Source organism: Gymnoscopelus microlampas (genome assembly GCF_963454915.1).
Source record: "Gymnoscopelus microlampas genome assembly, chromosome: 5".
Lineage (NCBI taxonomy): Eukaryota > Metazoa > Chordata > Actinopteri > Myctophiformes > Myctophidae > Gymnoscopelus > Gymnoscopelus microlampas.
In genome coordinates, this window is record NC_139942.1 from 36,394,959 (window position 1) to 36,411,417 (window position 16,459).

At 41.0% G+C, this 16,459-nt stretch overlaps 3 protein-coding genes across 4 annotated transcripts; 1 reads left to right on the forward strand and 2 right to left on the reverse strand.

Annotated features, from left to right (window-relative positions):
- Positions 1–571: 571 nt before the first annotated feature.
- Positions 572–5,527, reverse strand: LOC311046033 (putative oxidoreductase ZK1290.5). Of its 2 annotated transcripts, XM_084058126.1 has the most exons (8): positions 5,287–5,527; positions 3,860–4,108; positions 3,644–3,745; positions 2,588–2,679; positions 2,139–2,321; positions 1,940–1,999; positions 1,596–1,697; positions 702–833 (listed from the first exon to the last, which is right to left on the reverse strand). In XM_084058126.1, the coding sequence occupies exons 1-7, from the start codon at positions 5,351–5,353 to the stop codon at positions 1,602–1,604; spliced, it is 849 nt and encodes a 282-aa protein (XP_083914252.1). In that variant the 5' UTR covers positions 5,354–5,527; the 3' UTR covers positions 702–833; positions 1,596–1,601. The 2 variants fall into 2 exon arrangements, with proteins under 2 accessions (XP_083914251.1, XP_083914252.1); XM_084058125.1 differs by lacking the exon at positions 1,596–1,697 and having other exon boundaries at positions 572–833.
- Positions 5,528–5,787: 260 nt separating this feature from the next.
- On the forward strand, positions 5,788–8,911 carry extl2 (exostosin-like glycosyltransferase 2). The gene is made up of 5 exons (XM_084058123.1): positions 5,788–5,943; positions 6,330–6,781; positions 7,035–7,105; positions 7,267–7,382; positions 7,744–8,911. The coding sequence occupies exons 1-5, from the start codon at positions 5,939–5,941 to the stop codon at positions 8,165–8,167; spliced, it is 1,068 nt and encodes a 355-aa protein (XP_083914249.1). The 5' UTR covers positions 5,788–5,938; the 3' UTR covers positions 8,168–8,911.
- A 1,156-nt stretch (positions 8,912–10,067) lies between these two features.
- On the reverse strand, positions 10,068–16,234 carry LOC311046027 (presenilin-associated rhomboid-like protein A, mitochondrial). The gene is made up of 10 exons (XM_084058118.1): positions 16,135–16,234; positions 13,860–14,076; positions 13,582–13,686; positions 13,286–13,418; positions 13,040–13,135; positions 12,346–12,495; positions 11,987–12,057; positions 11,777–11,878; positions 11,330–11,427; positions 10,068–11,053 (listed from the first exon to the last, which is right to left on the reverse strand). The coding sequence occupies exons 1-10, from the start codon at positions 16,212–16,214 to the stop codon at positions 10,903–10,905; spliced, it is 1,203 nt and encodes a 400-aa protein (XP_083914244.1). The 5' UTR covers positions 16,215–16,234; the 3' UTR covers positions 10,068–10,902.
- Between the last annotated feature and the right edge of the window lie 225 nt (positions 16,235–16,459).

Here is a 16,459-nt window from a genome sequence, read left to right on the forward strand (position 1 = left end):
TCCAAATAAAAGTACAATTTAGAATTTAGTGGACGCTCTTATCCAGAGCAAATAAAAAAGTGCATGGCTTTAGAAAGTGAACTTTAGTCAACATTAAGTGGCGCATTTCAAAACACATTCTCCACAATTGGGAGATGTGAATGGTTAATTGAGGCAGAACTAAAGTCCATGAAGATCCTGGCATACATGTTAATTAAATCTATAAAGAGGATCCTGGCATACATGTTGGTATAATAAAGGCTCATGCTTTTTATGCACATTAGCGAGAGGTTCAGTTAAGAAATGAGGTAGGTTGTCATCAGCAACTCTACTTGTTACATGCAAGAAGTGAAGATCTTACTCTGTACAATGCCTCAGATTGCCAGGTGACACTCGTATGACAGTGAGGGAGTCTGTAGGGTGCTGGGGTAGTCACTTGGGCCATCGGTATCAAAACGGGGAGGAGGCTCATTGCGAAAGGACAGATTGTTAACCCATATCCGTCAACACCCACCTTGTCTTTCATGTGGCTGATAGTTGATCATTGTGCCTAACAAATACTGGAAGATAAGACATGTGTAGAGAACGCTCAGTCTTTAAAATAACATTTTATTGTATTCAGTTTTGCTCTCAAAGAAAGATTTAAAGCACTTCAGGTAGAAACTCAAATTGTCTAACTATAAGGCACTGAAGGTCTCAGAGATTGCTACAAGAATGTCATTCTCCAGATGTGTTGGATCACATGTGTGTGTTTGTTCTTTCCAGAGTGGATAACTTAGATGAATGAGTTTCATGTCGCAGTGTAGTTTCCTGACGTTGTCCATGTCCTCTGAAGAGAGCAAGAAATCAAAGACCTGTTGAAACACCAAAATTATGAATAAACAAGTAACCTAGCATCAAAGGAGGAACACTGGTCCAAAGTGTAAAATCCATCTCATGACTATGACATGGATTTGAGTATACTGTAGTATGTCTATAGCAGAAATACATAGACAGGCTATCTATCAATCTTAGCTCCGGAAATTATTGCCTATTGGTTACTGCTATGTTTTCTGAACTGTGAACTTCACATTAGAAGGACCAGCCACCTCATTACAATTGAGTTTTTAACTGCTGACCAGGACAGAGTCAGCAACCATATTAGTTGGTGGTTGAGATCGATGGGTAAGTTATTCGGTGAGAAGATGTAGGCAAGGAGTAAATCGAGGTATAAAGTGAGATGTAGATGAGTAAGAGGAGAGAAGTAGTTCTAGCCTAGGACAACACAGATAACATAATCACAATAGAATAAAGAAAATCTGTTCCCATTCACAACGCTTTCCCCTGTAAAATCCAAACAAGGCTTTTGTAGAGGTAGTTGGGTACTCATCCCTAAATAACAAGGGATAGTTACATCACATTCTGTGTATTCATGATGAATGCAATGTGCAACACAGTATACTCCGGCAACAAAGCAGAACAGCATGATGAAAAGGAGAAGAATCCCTTATTATGAATACAAAGATCATAACAAGGCACCATGGGGAAAGATGCTGAGAATCAACAGATACGTAGGCTTGCGTTGAGAGGAGAGTGCGATAGTGAAGCAACAATAGAATGGAGATGTTGGTAAACACCTTGTGCTACTCCACATGGGTGGGATCCCAGGATACGTGTCTCCCATCATGCAATCTGCCCAAAGTTGCCATGTCCACCTCCTGCAACTGGAACCCAAACACCTGAGAGAGGAAGGACGGTGGTGGTGGTGGTGGAGGTGGTAGTAGGGGAGTTAAAGGAGAGGACGAAAGTGGGTAGGGTATATGGATATTGATATGGTTGGAAACGGGCAGTACGTTTCTGGAACATCTTGTGTTTTCCCAGAAATTCCCACTGACCTTTACCAAATATGTTTAACTGACTTCCCTCATTTGAGGCTAAAGTGACAAACATGCACATGAGCAAGTGTTAATGTTTAACTCACTTGACAATTTTCTTGTACTCTCTCCTTCTTGGTAGATTTGGGTATTGTGACAACACCATTCTGAAATGGAAAAGTAGTTAACACACTAATACATAATAATGCATGCATAAGGCCTACAGAGTTCAAGGCAATAAGCATCGAAAGAGTGGTTAACCTTGGGGAAAATATATGTGCTTTAATATTTTGACATGATTAATACCTGTATGCTCCAGCGTATGCAGATTTGAGCAGGAGTGCGTTCGTACTTTCGGGCAAGCTGTAGAACAGTGGGATGGTTAAGGGCCTGTCCCTTGGCCAGGGGGCAGTACCCTTCAAACACTATGCCCTCCTGACGACAGTACTCCACCAGCTGATTGGGCTGCTGGAACGGATGAAACTCCACCTGATTGGAGTTAAGCAGAGCTTAATATTTCGTCTGTTGAAGGCAGCCACTTAGAAACAAACTGTTCATTAATATCAGAAAGGACCTCTAGAGGAAATCTAATATCTACTATTCTTACTCAATTGTTTCATGTGTTGCACAAGTTATACTTTCAAATAGGACCATACCAGTGTTTTTGCATGTCCTAGTAAGACACATTTAGATCCATCAGCAGCACACCCCTATAGATATTGGTCTAAGGTTGGTTAGCTAGCTGGAATACTCACTTGGTTGACATGTGGCACCACACTACAGTCCTCCTTTAACTGCTGCAGATGGTGGATCAGGAAGTTGCTTACACCAATAGCCCGACACACCCCTACAGAAGCATAAACGACAGAGGTGCGCTATATGAAATGTGAGCACAATACACAGGCCCTTTTAGATTCTTTTTTCATTTGGAAATGTACACAGGAGTAGTGCATAGCAAAGATATGCTTTCCAAAGGAAATACTTAACCAGGGTCCCCCAGGTGTCTTTCCTTGGCCCCCTATTTTTTCCCCCTCTATAGCCGATCTACAAGCTCACTATTTTGGCTATTTCGCCTATTATAACAGGCCCAGAATAGGGATGCTAGTGTTCATGTAGTTAAATTACACCTTTGACTCCTTCGACTTACCACAATTAAAACATATAGTCACTTAAAGGCAGGCCTTAGACCTTTTTTTTACTCATGACTTCTGACTTCTGAGAGGCTCTTATAAGTGCAAAATGTCAAATCCATGTAATAAGCATTTTATAATTATTTAATTACTTGAAAGTTAAAGGTAGGGTAAGTGATTTGCGTTGGTTAAAATAAGTGTTAAATAGCTCTATATTTTGATAGTACTCATTGCTATAGAGTGTTTGTTCAGTAAAAGGAGTCTCCTTGTCTCTCCACCTCTTTATTAAACAGAAAATGCATTTCCGTTTCAGTTTCAGTTTCATTTCCAATTTTATCCAACCAGGACAGAGAACTCAATCAGGATATAGATTAAACAAGTGAAATTGGAAGTGATGACACTAAGAAATGAGCATGCAAAATTGGAACTGGAACACTATACAAATTAAGCTTAAAAATGGGTACTTTCTCCTGATTGGCTGAGATTTTGACACCTACCGTAAAATGTATTTTCTGTTTATTAAAGAGCTGGAGAGACGGGGAGACTCCTGTTACTGAACAAACACTCTATAGCAATGATTACAATCAGAATATAGTATTTTAACCTTTTAACAAAATACTTTTTGTTTTAACCAAAAAATATCACTTACCCTACCTTTAAATATTTCCCTTTGTTTCTCACCCTCTTCATAGAGCTCCTCCAGGGCTCTCCAAGTCTCAGCTCTCACTTCCCTGTTAGAGTGACCGGGTTGTCTGGCATCTGGCCAGTGCATCAGGTACAAATCTGAGTGGTAAGCAAAATTACATTTTGAGAGTAAGAAGATAGGGATAATGTGGTTTACAGACTGTTTAGCTCAAATCCTACAGTAGGTGGACATTATCTTACAAATGAGCGTACCAAGATATTTCACCCCCAAGCGGGAGCAGGAGTCAAGGCAGGCCTTTTTGGCATTTTCATATCCATAGTCCCCACACCAGAGTTTACTGGTGAGCCACAACTCACTTCGTGGAATCCCACTTTCTCTGATAGCTTCACCTAGCTGTGTCTCACAGCCATAACGCTTTGCTGTGTCAATGTGCCGTACACCACACTCACGGATTGCATACACAGCAGCATCGTGGGAGTATCCACCATCATGTGATGTTCCTTTGAAGAGATCAAGGACAAACATTTCACAGAAATCGTACATTGCATATAACATAACGGAGCCTTGTCATTCATTGAGTTTAAAAGTTAATTTCCCTTAGAGTTATGATTAGTTAGTTAATGAGTTTTTTGCTTGCCTGGTTGAGTAAGTAAGTAAGTAAGTAAGTCAGTGGATGGGGTATAGACCATCACCACTTGATTATGTTGGTGTGGCAACAATGGGGTGCTTCATGCACCCAGGAACACCACTGAAGAAGACTATAATTGATCTTTAGAATGTGGCTAAAGTGGCTAAACTAAGGTAGGAAGATACTTGGACAAAGCAAGTTCAAGTGTAGTGTAGTGTAGTGTAGTGTAGTGTAGTGTAGTGTAGTGTAGTGTAGTGTAGTGTAGTGTACACAATCTACACATCAACCCTAACTAGTGGTGACACACTGGCACTTATGTGTTGTCTGCACACACTTTGATGACCGGCGGAGTCTCTGGTAGGAGACTCAAAGTGTCAACTTTGAGTCTCCTACCGTACATATTAAATGGCATCTTTCCACCGGTCATCCAATTATTGGCTTAGGAATGCGACAAAAACAAAGAAATATCCATGGATTCAAGGCTTCGTGGGGTGTGTAATTGATAGATTTGGGTGAACTATCCCTTTAATTGGAGGGTGCTTGGGTCTTGCAGTGCACTGTGTTGGGTTCAGGCTTTGCATATTTATGTTCAGCTGTTCAGTTCTCCTGTCTCACAACAGTAAACAAACACCTGTCTTCCAGAGATTAGTTTATTTAAATTTGTATTTATTATTACACCTTGTCAGGTGGTGTTGGAGCTGGCCGTAAAAATGGGGTTAGGATAGAAAATATCTCTGCAGTAAACAAAGGGTTATGATATTAACGTTGTATTGATTTCTTAATTTATATTTTGAAGTGTCATACATATTTAAAACCACACAAAGCACAACATCTAAAGCTTCAAATGAATAGATGATATATTAACATGTGCAATGTCGTATTACAAAAACGTGATCAAAAACTATATGGCAGAAAGCAATGGACATCAGATCAATCATGTTCAATGTTCATGTGTGTTTTCACAAACTGTGTTACAGTGACAGTTTGTTAAACACACTGACAGGGATGTGCAGAGGCAGCAACTGTATACATTGCATAAATCAAACGCACCTAATCCAAGCTGGGGAATGTGCAGTCCGTTGGAAAGAGGAACATTGGGACAGTTTAGAGAACACATTATGGGAAAAAGCCGACACTCGCTGACGTGAAAGAAGGTAAAGTTGAAAATCCGAACAAGAATCGAAATTGTGTAAAAACATACATACAAAAAAAGAAAAAAGGTCTGCAGACCTGATCGCCAAATCACTGCAACGCAAAACACATCTGTTTTGATAATATGGTAACTTCACCGGTAAAAGTCACCGTTAGAAAATACAGTTTCCGCTTCCTATCAACTACGTTCTTCGTAGGGTTGATTCACTTTGAAGATTTCAGATCCGGCTTAGAACGGATACGGAAATGGTATCTGCGCGTTCACGTTGTTTGTGTGAAAATTACCGGATACAGTCAGTGGGCTAAAGACCGGATCTGAGCTCTGAGATGTAAATAGAAGCGCTTCGGACTACTAGGAGGTTGCTATGGTAATGTAACAGCTACTAGCCTAGCAAAGATGGCAGCTACTTAACTGCGAGCTCCTGTTTGTTGACAGCTTGTCGTGGAACTCTTTTCTTCAAAGTTCTTTTACGTGTCAACACATTTGGCCGGGCGTGTAAATTAAGAGGTCTTGCTCTCATATCAGCTATGATATGAATATGAATATAAAATGAGGTAATGTTAGTCATATTTTCTCCATGTTTTAAGAAGTTATGTCTAGTTGTTGTTTGTCAATAGTTATTAGCCTACTTCATGTAATGTATAGCACTTTGGTCAGCTAAAGTGGCTTTTACATATGCTTTATAAATACATTTGATTTTAGTTAATTTCTTCCAAAATAAATTGTTTTTTTTTCATGAGTAATGCTACTTTTTATAGAAGAGTTGAGAGAGAAGTGACCACTGAAGTAGCTTAAATATAGCTTAAGTGGTTAAAATCAGAGCAGCTGTCACTGGATGCTGAATTAAACTTCCCATTACACAGGTCATGGAGATCAATGAACTGTGCAAGAAGAAAAAGTTTCATGACTTAACTTAAATGTTGCATCTGTCTTGCTACAGAGTCCTTCGCAGCTGTATGGGTCTCCGGCGGCCTTATCTAGTTTGGCCAATACTGCTCCTCCTGCTTCTAGTTTGTGCAGCCTTGACCGCTCTATTGCCACCTGCTGAAGACTGGGGAGGCGATGGTGTCATGGGAGTGCTGCGTAGAGCGTCACCCAACAAGGTCACCTTTGCACAAAGCCATACTGATACAAAAGAGGAGGAAGAAGAGGGATTCACTATCATCATCCAAACGTATAACCGCACAGATATTCTGCTCAGACTCCTGAACCATTACCAGGGGGTACCTCACCTTCAGCAGATAATCATAGTTTGGAACAACATTGGGGAACAAACCCCCCAAAAGCTTTGGGACTCCTTTGGGCCCCATCCGGTCCCTGTGGTCTTCAAGGAGCAGAGTATCAATCACATGCGCAACAGACTACAGCCTTTCACTGAAATTGATACAGATGGTCAGTTTATCAACTGGGCTACTGTTTGTGTGTTTTCTATATTGTCATGGGACTTTCATGAACTTGGTGTGTGTGTGTGTGTGTGTGTGTGTGTGTGTGTGTGTGTGTGTGTGTGTGTGTGTGTGTGTGTGTGTGTGTGTGTGTGTGTGTGTGTGTGTGTGTGTGTGTGTGTGTGTGTGTTGTCTGTCATGGTCTGTCTTACTCTGAATGACTTATCTTTCTCTAACATTATGTCTTGTTTCCAACACCTTAGCTGTGTTGATGCTGGATGATGATACCTTGGTCAGCGTTCCTGACATCAGTTTTGCTTTCTCTGTCTGGAAGGTAATGGATACCATCAGTATGTATCTGGATTCCATTGATTATATAGAGAATGTCCATTAGACATTGACATGATGTAACATTTGTCATACATAGACAGACTGTTGTCATATTTTACATGAAACTGAGCTGCTACAATATGAAAGTCTTATTTTGTTCCACAGCAATTTCCGGATCAAATTGTTGGTTTTGTCCCTCGAAAACATGTCTGCATGGCGGGTGGAGTGTATAGCTATGGAAGCTTTGAGCTGCAGGATCCAGAAATAGGTGGAGGTGACAGGTATGTCATCCTTCAACCACTTTCAACCTGGCGTCCATATTGTGGGCAATGTCATTTTAGGCAAAACATTTCCAAAAAGAGCAGCATTCTGTTTTTTTCTGTTTTCTTGAGACACTGTCATACAAAATGTCATGAATATTTGCTTGCTTTATTTTCTATTTTGTTGACTCTTCTATTGCTTCTTTGATTATTGAATTGACCACATTTCCCCCGCATCAATATATTTGAATCTGATTTTATTGTTTGACTGTTTTCCATGCATTGCAGTATTTACACACTAGCATGTGCTGTGTCAGCAAACTTTGTATTTGTTTTGGTTGTCGGAGGTCCACAGTTTAACCTTCTATACTTTCCACTGTAGGTACTCCATGGTGCTGATTGGTGCGGCTTTCTTCCACCACCAATACCTGCAACTCTTCCAGGACCAGCCTCAAGCAGTACACAAGCTGATTGATGAAACTGAGAATTGCGACGACATTGCCATGAATTTTGCCGTGGCAATGCATTTGGGGAAACATTCGAGATTGTCAAGCTTACCCAGGTCAAAGGGCAGCATCAACAGACCCTCAGGGGTCTTTGTCAAGCCTGTGGACCTACGCAACCTGGAGAAAGATGCCAGCAGCGGGTACCTCGGTATGTGGCATCGTCCCGAACACCTCCTCCAGAGGTCCTACTGTCTGAACAGGCTGGCACAGATCTACGGCTCCATGCCACTCTGCTTCTCCAACCTGATGCTCTGCCAGTTTGGCTTCCCCAGCTATGGCAATCACAAGAGCAAGGGCTGAGGGGGAGAAGTTGCTATGACAACCACAAGTGCAAGGGCTGAGGGGGGAGTAGATACTATGGGATTCAATTCACTGACTGCCTGCCATGGATGGAACGAAGTCCGATGCATGTAGTCCGGTTCAGGTGGGTCTACGATGTGTGACTTACTTAAAGTCATACAGCATTTGAAAGGGCTGGGGGTTTAGATTAATACATAACCTTCTTACTTTTGAATACAAACACAGATGGTGCTTTTTCTTTTTTTAAATAGATGTTTAGCAGTGAACCAGATTAAGCCTAATTTGTCCTTGTTTGCCGCTTATCAAACATAATTAAAATCGTGTATAAATTAGGCTTTAGCCTGATTTTTTTCTTGCCAAAGCTGCCTTTACCTTAGTGTTTACAACTGGAGTACTTTGTTATGCACTTACTTTAAAAGCCAGCAGATGTCAGTCTCACCTGCAGCTTTGACATATTTTTTTATGTTCAAAAGAGTAACCTTGCTGTACATGAGAATTGTACTTTCTATAGAAATGTAGTTGTTTTAGAAGGTGGCACAGGATCACTTTAAACTCAGGCAATATGTTGGTCGACAAATCATATTTAGCCTTAGAACCTGATTCTGTGTAATAGTGATAATGTGTCTTAGCCACATTTATCTTGTGGGACTTTTTTCCCCCTCCAGATTCAACAGATCTGTACTGACAATCATTGTTTTTTGCTGTGACTGTGCAGAGATCAAATATTGCTGAAGAATAAATTCTGTTGACTTTGATGAGAACTTCAGTCTTGACTCTCAAGTCAGTCTCTAAACGCTAAAGTCTCTCTTCTGTTCTTAATTAATAGCCACAACCTGATTTGTTGTTGGAAAAACCTTAACCACTTAAGTCCTATATATTTTGTTGTATGACAAATAGTGAAAATAGCTATAGGCTCACAATGCATGTAGATTGGATCGAATATTTGCAGATGTTTTTGCCTATGACGTGCCCAAACCAGGGATGCTAGGTTGAAAGGGTTTAATAGTGTTGATAATCTTGGAGGAAAAAACAACCCGTGGGTGCCAGCATTCATGAATAATTGCGCCCGCTAAAAAAGTTCTTCTTCACCCAACCCGTGGGTTATGGGTCGACCCGGCATCACTAGAGCACAATTCAAAATAGTCATTGCATGCTAGAACCTTTATCTTGACAGCTAAAATGTTTGTTTGTTGGTCATGACAAACAGATGACACACACCATTCCTAGTAATACGAGCATACTTAATGCAAGGTTTCCTATAGTATAAAAATAGTTAATATTCTACTGTATTACTGTAATCAAGGAAACTTAATTATGTCCTGTGAATTACATTTTCTGTCTACATCATTGGAAGGCTTAATGAGAACAAAATAAGTTACTAGGGTATAGTTGCGAATCAGTGGGATTTTATAGAAATATTGCTATCACTAAATTGTCATCTTAAAGCTGCAATCCGGAACTTCATTTTATGAATAAAACTATTGTAATCAATGTGCATACTTATTAGAGTACAATATAATTAGCACATCTGCAATGGTTGGAGGTCATCTCCCTACTCTGGTGTTGGGTAGGACACCTAGTGGTTGACAACCATTACTGCCTGAAGCTCATGTGCAATATCTCCCTTGACCAAGCAGGAATTACTTATCAGAAGAGCAGTGGAAATGTGTTCTCTCCTGTAGGAGACCCAGGTAGGACATGGAAGTCATGGACTGCAGCTTTACATTAATTAAATGTCAGGATATTTCACCATTGGTTGATGATGTAAGTTGATGCACGAAGCTTTGCACCCCCAACTCAGTCCATTGGTTGTGTGAGGCTATGCTATACAGTACTTAGCGAGAGATGAGAAAGTGGTTTAATAATAATTAAATAGTTTTATTGTAATATTGTTCCAGCACAACAAAGTTCAGACAAAGAGGAAATTGAGTTCTTACTGTAGGTCAAAGAACAACAATGAGGTATCTGTCTTTTACTGTACATCTTCTCTTTCACACAAACCATGACAAACAATATACATTTATATGGTTGTTTTATGTTTTTTCGGATGGGTCTTAAAGGTGGTGTGATGTTTTTTTCAAGTGTTGAATTGAATAGCTTTAGATCGCCATTGCTATAGACTAGAGTGTTTATTCAGTAACAGGGGTCTCCCCATCTCTCCATTTCTTTAGTAAAAACAAAGACATTTTCAGGTCAGGATACCAATTTCATCCAAACAGGAGAGAACTCATACAGGATAAACAAGTGAAATTGGAAGTGATAAAAAATGACAAAATGGAACTTCACTCTCATCATTGGATTAATTAGTGACCCACCTAAAAATATATTTTGTGTTTATTAAAGAGCTGGTATAGTTAAAAAGAAAATCTAAACATCCCAAAAGATCATACTGTACATATTACAGTTGTAGAATTGATCAATCCATTCCAAGCCACATCACTGATATACAGTATGCATAAAGTTGCTCAGCTGCACACAAATGTTCAAACTAATTTAGAACTTTTCTGGGCAGTCTTTGCACACATTTCTTTATGCTTGCTTAATGAGCAATTCTATTCAGCAATGTGAATAGGAAATGTGTGAGATGGATTTACTGTAGGTCAGCGGTTGAATTGGTTGTGTACTAAGGTTTTTTATTTATTTTTTAAATAGGGGATTTTCTCCGAGTCGAAGATCTCCCTGTACCACGACACCAGATCACTCTTCAAGGGGTGATTACAATCGCCACATGACTCTTATTTTGGTCCAGGCCCTGCACCACTATTGACACCAGGTCCACTTCCTGGCCTGCCTCCACCAGCACCTGGAGACCGCATGGTATGCCAAAACTTTACAAGAGGTTCCCTCTTTCTCCACATAAGCTTGTGACCATATGCTACGTACCACCTGTAGGACAGAGGGACAGGATAAGTATATATAGACCCTATTGTGGAAAGACTCTTGCTAAACATTTAGGTTGCATTGTACACAAGTCTGTTGATGCATGTTAATCTTTATTAGTGATCATTCATTCACCAGGTCAGTGCAAATCTTAATTGCTAAATGTGGAAGCATTTAGCAACATTCTTTTTTTTGGTTTTTAGCTAAAATGCTTTTTTTTCAAGCAACAATACTTTTGCCAAAGCATAAACTTAGTTAAAATTAGAAACACTGGTCACTCACACTCCGAAGAGGGCTCCACCGAGATGAGCTGCATGATCAAAAAATCGCCATCCCAAAAGAAGTCCTGCTGCATCTATGGCAACAAGAGCTTTCAAAGCCTAAAGTAAGATAGATATGAGGTACATTGAGTTACTGCAGTGGGTACTGCAGTAGGCACGGTACTGCACAGCACAACTCAGATACAACTCCTTTCCATGCATTCCTTGATGCATACTTACACATTCACTCACACACTGGGATCTAACACTGTTATTTCATGCACAGACACGGTACATTTGTCGCCTGCAGTAGAAATAGACAAAATATGGATCTTAACACCCTGATAGTGTGTATTATTTTAGTTTAGCAGGTACACATTTTCCCACCATCCATGGAACACAATCACATGCACGCAAATAGCAACACATCAATATGATCATGTGTGTACAAAGTGTGTATATCACCTACATTTCCTGCTGAGAAAGTGATAATGGGAAGGAGAATAATTCCTAGCTTAGCTTCTGGCACCTTTGTACAGACCGCTGCCAGGACGGTCATGACAGCGCCGGACTGCAGATGACACAATTAGAGACATGAAAAGATTGCATTTCTGTTTCACATTTTTTAACTGAGCTGAATTGTTTTATTCTTTATTGTTTTTGTAAAAAGCATCCTCACCGCTCCCAATGAGGGATGCAGCCGTCCGGTGGCTGTTTTACACACGTAGCTTACCATGTTGGAGATGGCACCTGAAAATACAGTCAGGGTGAGAGTTGGCAACTGTCACGCAGATTATCAAACAAGTTATCCACCACTGTACCTGTTAATTTTGCAAATCCTGCATACATTCGACATTCCCTTGTCTGAGTCTGCACAAATCCATGTCGCTTACGAGGAACGTTAAACTGCTAGGAAGTGCTGCCTCGAAACCACTGGCTCCCTATGTTCCCATTTAACCCACCTCCAAATCGTTAATCTTTTTTTCACTTAAAACTCTGACTATGAATTGGGCTTAATCCATCATCTTTTCTGCATACCAGCGGAGAGGTAAACGGCGAGGAATTGCTCCCTGCCCAAGAGGGAGACGATGCTGGAGGAGAATGTCCAGAGGACCCACATGTTGGCCGCCATATGGATGATGGAGTAATGGCTAAAGGCGGACAGGGCCATGGGAAGGCACCGTGTTTCTGGTGAGAGAGGAAGCGAAAACACACCATTAAATCATTAAATGGTGTAATAATCATGAGCTGCAGTTAATTTCCCCTTGTGTATTGTGGTCCCGGTCACTGCCAACCTCCACTGTTGGTCTGTGGAGGGTGTACATCAGTGGTGTTTTGGTCGCTACACTGGATACCACAGCGTTCCACTGGTAAATTTTAACCACAACCATGTCTCCTCCGATACACATGGAAGTCACCAGCCGCTTCTATTCACATGACAGGGAGGAGTTTCACCAGGATTTCTTAACATGAGTAGGAGTAGCTAGTGCAGCTACAAGGACACAAACCCCTGCTGGGTTCCCATCTGTGAACACTGCCAAGAGAATTAGGTGGAGCACCTGGCCAAGCCGGACACACTGCTGCAGGGAAGTGAATCCAGGCCTCCTCATCACACCCAGACATCTCAGCTGAAGCATTTCTTTGTTTGAACTTAAACCGTTTCACTGGAATTTGACAGATTTCAAACTTAGAAAATGACTATTCCAGGGAGTGGTAGGAAGTGTATACTCACTGGAGGCTGGGTTGGAAGTGAAGTACTTGATCATGGATCTTTGCATGGAGGGGATCCGCCAGCAGCATAAGACTACAGCATTTATTGCTATAATACCTGGAATGAAAAGGAACTGATAATCAGCTGTGTGTGTGTGTGTGTGTGTGTGTGTGTGTGTGTGTGTGTGTGTGTGTGTGTGTGTGTGTGTGTGTGTGTGTGTGTGTGTGTGTGTGTGTGTGTGTGTGTGTGTGTGTGTGTGCCGCTTACCACTGACAGTTCTCTGTCCCTCACTGAGGCTGCTCCAGAAGTCATCCACCGTTGTCATTAACAAGATGAGCTGTTTCTGGAAATCTGACAGCTGGTTCCACCAGTCATGCCAGTAGCTCATATCCTGAGGACCCTGAGTGTAACATTGTGGTGGTTTGTTTTGTTAAGCTTTTGGGGAAAACAAACAATGCTAATTCCTTTATAGTTGATAATGGTGTAAGTAACTGTAATGCCTGCACAACACATACGTTTGGGGAGAATTTTGGCGATCGGAAATAGTGTAAGTGTACACTTACTTTCAACGTTTTATCTGACTCAGCTTCTTCCCTCGCCGTCTGAACTCTATATTTCAGTGTTTCATACTGCAGAATGGCCGCCATACCAAACGAGCAGCCTGTAAACTAACATGGAGTCAGACAACAGCAAGAAAACCAAACCACTGCCCCATCCATCTACAAAATGTGAAGTAGGCTACGTATGACATTCCTTGCTTTGGTTTGAACATGAAAAAGAACAGTCCAAGATCCATGCACTTTTACAACACAGGATAAATGAGAAGAGTGAGGAGACATACCCCTACGGTGAACATCAGGGGTTTGAATAGGCTGGGTCGTGGGACCCTGCGAGGAGGTGGGGGCGCTGGTGTTGGAGATGGCCCAACTTTGTGTTGGGTGCCATCAGCGGCTTCAGAGGACAAAGTATCTGTTTCTTTGGTGACATTGCCTTTCTTTGTTTCTGGCCTCTTGGCCTCTCGTCGGAAAGCACATCTCTGCTGAGGGTATGGGCTGAGTCTGTACAAAAACAGAAAAGCAAATGAGTTTTGTTTCATTTTTGATTCAGTTTAATGTCCACATGGCAGCCACAGACAGGTGGAATTTGCTTTCAATAAGGCATGACACTCAGACTCTCAAACTGTTTACATTACAACACTGACACTATAGACCAACACAATTGCATGGCACCCATACCCATCAATATAGTACATAATGCCTGTATTACGTAGTACTGATTTGTAGGAATAATAATATAATAATAATGTTTATTGTCCCCGAAGGGATATTTGTCTGTAAAAAAAAAGACAAAAAAACAACACATAACCATATAGCACAAAACAACACCAAGACAATACATGTAATATGTTAAACAGCGAGCATAATACAGGCATATCAGCAGGATAAAAGTACAAGGGTAGAGAAATTATCTAAGAGGTATAACTTTAGTGGGGAAAAGGCTGTTTTTGAAGTGGGATTGTGGGTGGACGGCCAATGATATGCAGCATCGACCAGACCAGAGGGTACGGTAGTAGCTGTAGAAATGGAGAGAGCATGGTTTAGATGGGTCAGAGATTGTTTTCTTTACTCTATTAAGCCTAATTTATCCTCTGACGATGGCTTTATGGAGGATGGATTTTGTTCTACTTCAGTTGGACGAAGGTACCATCTGTACAATTAAATTGACATAAGGAGCAGCATTGCATGGTTAGACTCTACCAGCATGGCCCTCTGGAATACACAGTAAGTATCAATGACTGTGTGTAGTTAAGGAGTTTGGTGTAAAGGTCGTCAAGGTTGAAGTCAAGTCACCCAGCGTGGAGGATATTGCCACATCGCGACATCGGAGAGAGTCCTCTCCACACAGGAGATATGTGATGTTACTTTGGGTTTGGGGGGTACTGCCTGATGACCAACCAAAAGCCTAATAAGTTTACTAAAGATGTTTACTTTCCACGTGGAAGACCCAGCCGAGTTCGATTCTCGGGCGTTACACTGACACTGGCCTCTGGCGGTACGTAAATACCCTGGCATACTCAGACAAATTCTGGGGAGGTATAGGTTGGTCTGCATTTAACACAGGTGCTAAAAGTGCTGCAAGCCTGCAACGCAGTAGTGTTTGTATAGTGTTACTGACAAGTAATACATTCTTATTACGCAGAATATGCACATACCTTGCCATTTTAATGTATATGTTTAACAAAACATAAGTCTTTGTCTTAGTTAAATTAATGAGTTGCAATGATATATATATTAATATAATATTTCGTGGATAGGATAAACTCGGAGGCATTCTAATGTGTCGCACTGTGTACTCACCCAATAATTATTGTTGCGACTTGGAGACAGGACAGCTCTTGTCTCATAGTATCTATAGTATCATCTCCATTTGAAAGTTATATTGTATGGTAGAAAACGTATGATAGTAAAATATCTCCACTTTTCCACGAATGATGACAACACAGGGGATGACATTCATTCACAGTGACAGCAGCACTAAACACAGATTCACTTCCTTCAATTAGTCCATATACGTCCAGTATCGGACACACAAATTGGTGCATTTTGTTGTAATCACTAATCACCTGTGTCAATATGTATATTAGCTCCATAAAGAACCTCTCACTCCGCTATACAGCTCCGAGGGCTGTATAGTAGAGTAGTAGAGTGAGAGGTTCTTTATGGAGCTATATGTATATACGTTTCTGACAGAACTTTCAAATGGCTATGATACTATTATACCTAGCATGGGTGAGTACTGTAGTACTGTAGGAGAATCCCTTCACGAAATTGCATTGTGTGTTCTATGGCAATGTAATAAACAGGCATAGCCATTACAGGGAGGATAGCTGGCTAGTAGCTACTGTACACCTTCAAAATGTCGAAAACATTCATATATTTAAGACAGTAGTAGCCAACTAGCCATATTACCAGCATGACAACTTCCAGCAGTTGTTTACAATGACGGTTAGATAACAGTGATAATATACAATGTTATTATGCTTATGATTTAGGACTGGATTTAGCTACATACGCTACTACCTGAACCCCACGATACATACTTTTGCCTTTGCTCACCTGGTACCTCGGCACACTGTGTTTGTAGATCTGATGAACTCTGTTTTGGTCCATTTCATAAAACATCCCATCCACGCCATATTCCAGTGACCCCGACTGAAGTCCCTCCCCCACCACCACTGTTCACTACCGGGGGGGAGATTTCCTTAAATCCCATAGGTCGTAGGAACGATCCTGTTGTGATTGGGTATAGTTTGTTGTTGTCAGGCAACCATTGCTTTAAGAGGAAGCTATCAACTTGAATCAAATTATAGCCGTGTTCATAGTAGAATCATCATGAATGGAAGTTCTCATAAGTTCTCCCTCTGTTCTTTTGTACTCTGGT

Excerpts from the sequence above, each read along its gene's own strand:
- extl2 (XM_084058123.1), top strand. Across the intron at positions 6,782-7,034 it reads CACTGAAATTGATACAGATG|CTGTGTTGATGCTGGATGAT; the intron begins GTCAGTTTATCA and ends CCAACACCTTAG. Across the intron at positions 7,106-7,266 it reads TTGCTTTCTCTGTCTGGAAG|CAATTTCCGGATCAAATTGT; the intron begins GTAATGGATACC and ends TTTGTTCCACAG.
- LOC311046033 (XM_084058125.1), bottom strand. The coding sequence starts at position 5,353 with ATGTGTTCTCTAAACTGTCCCAATGTTCCTCTTTCCAACGGACTGCAC. Across the intron at positions 2,680-3,643 it reads GGAGGAGCTCTATGAAGAGG|GGGTGTGTCGGGCTATTGGT; the intron begins GTGAGAAACAAA and ends ATGCTTCTGTAG. Across the intron at positions 2,322-2,587 it reads TGGTGCCACATGTCAACCAA|GTGGAGTTTCATCCGTTCCA; the intron begins GTGAGTATTCCA and ends AACTCCAATCAG.
- LOC311046027 (XM_084058118.1), bottom strand. The coding sequence starts at position 16,214 with ATGGCGTGGATGGGATGTTTTATGAAATGGACCAAAACAGAGTTCATC. Across the intron at positions 14,077-16,134 it reads ACAGTGTGCCGAGGTACCAG|ACTCAGCCCATACCCTCAGC; the intron begins GTGAGCAAAGGC and ends GTTTTTGTACAG. Across the intron at positions 12,058-12,345 it reads CGCCGTTTACCTCTCCGCTG|GTGCCATCTCCAACATGGTA; the intron begins GTATGCAGAAAA and ends CTGTATTTTCAG.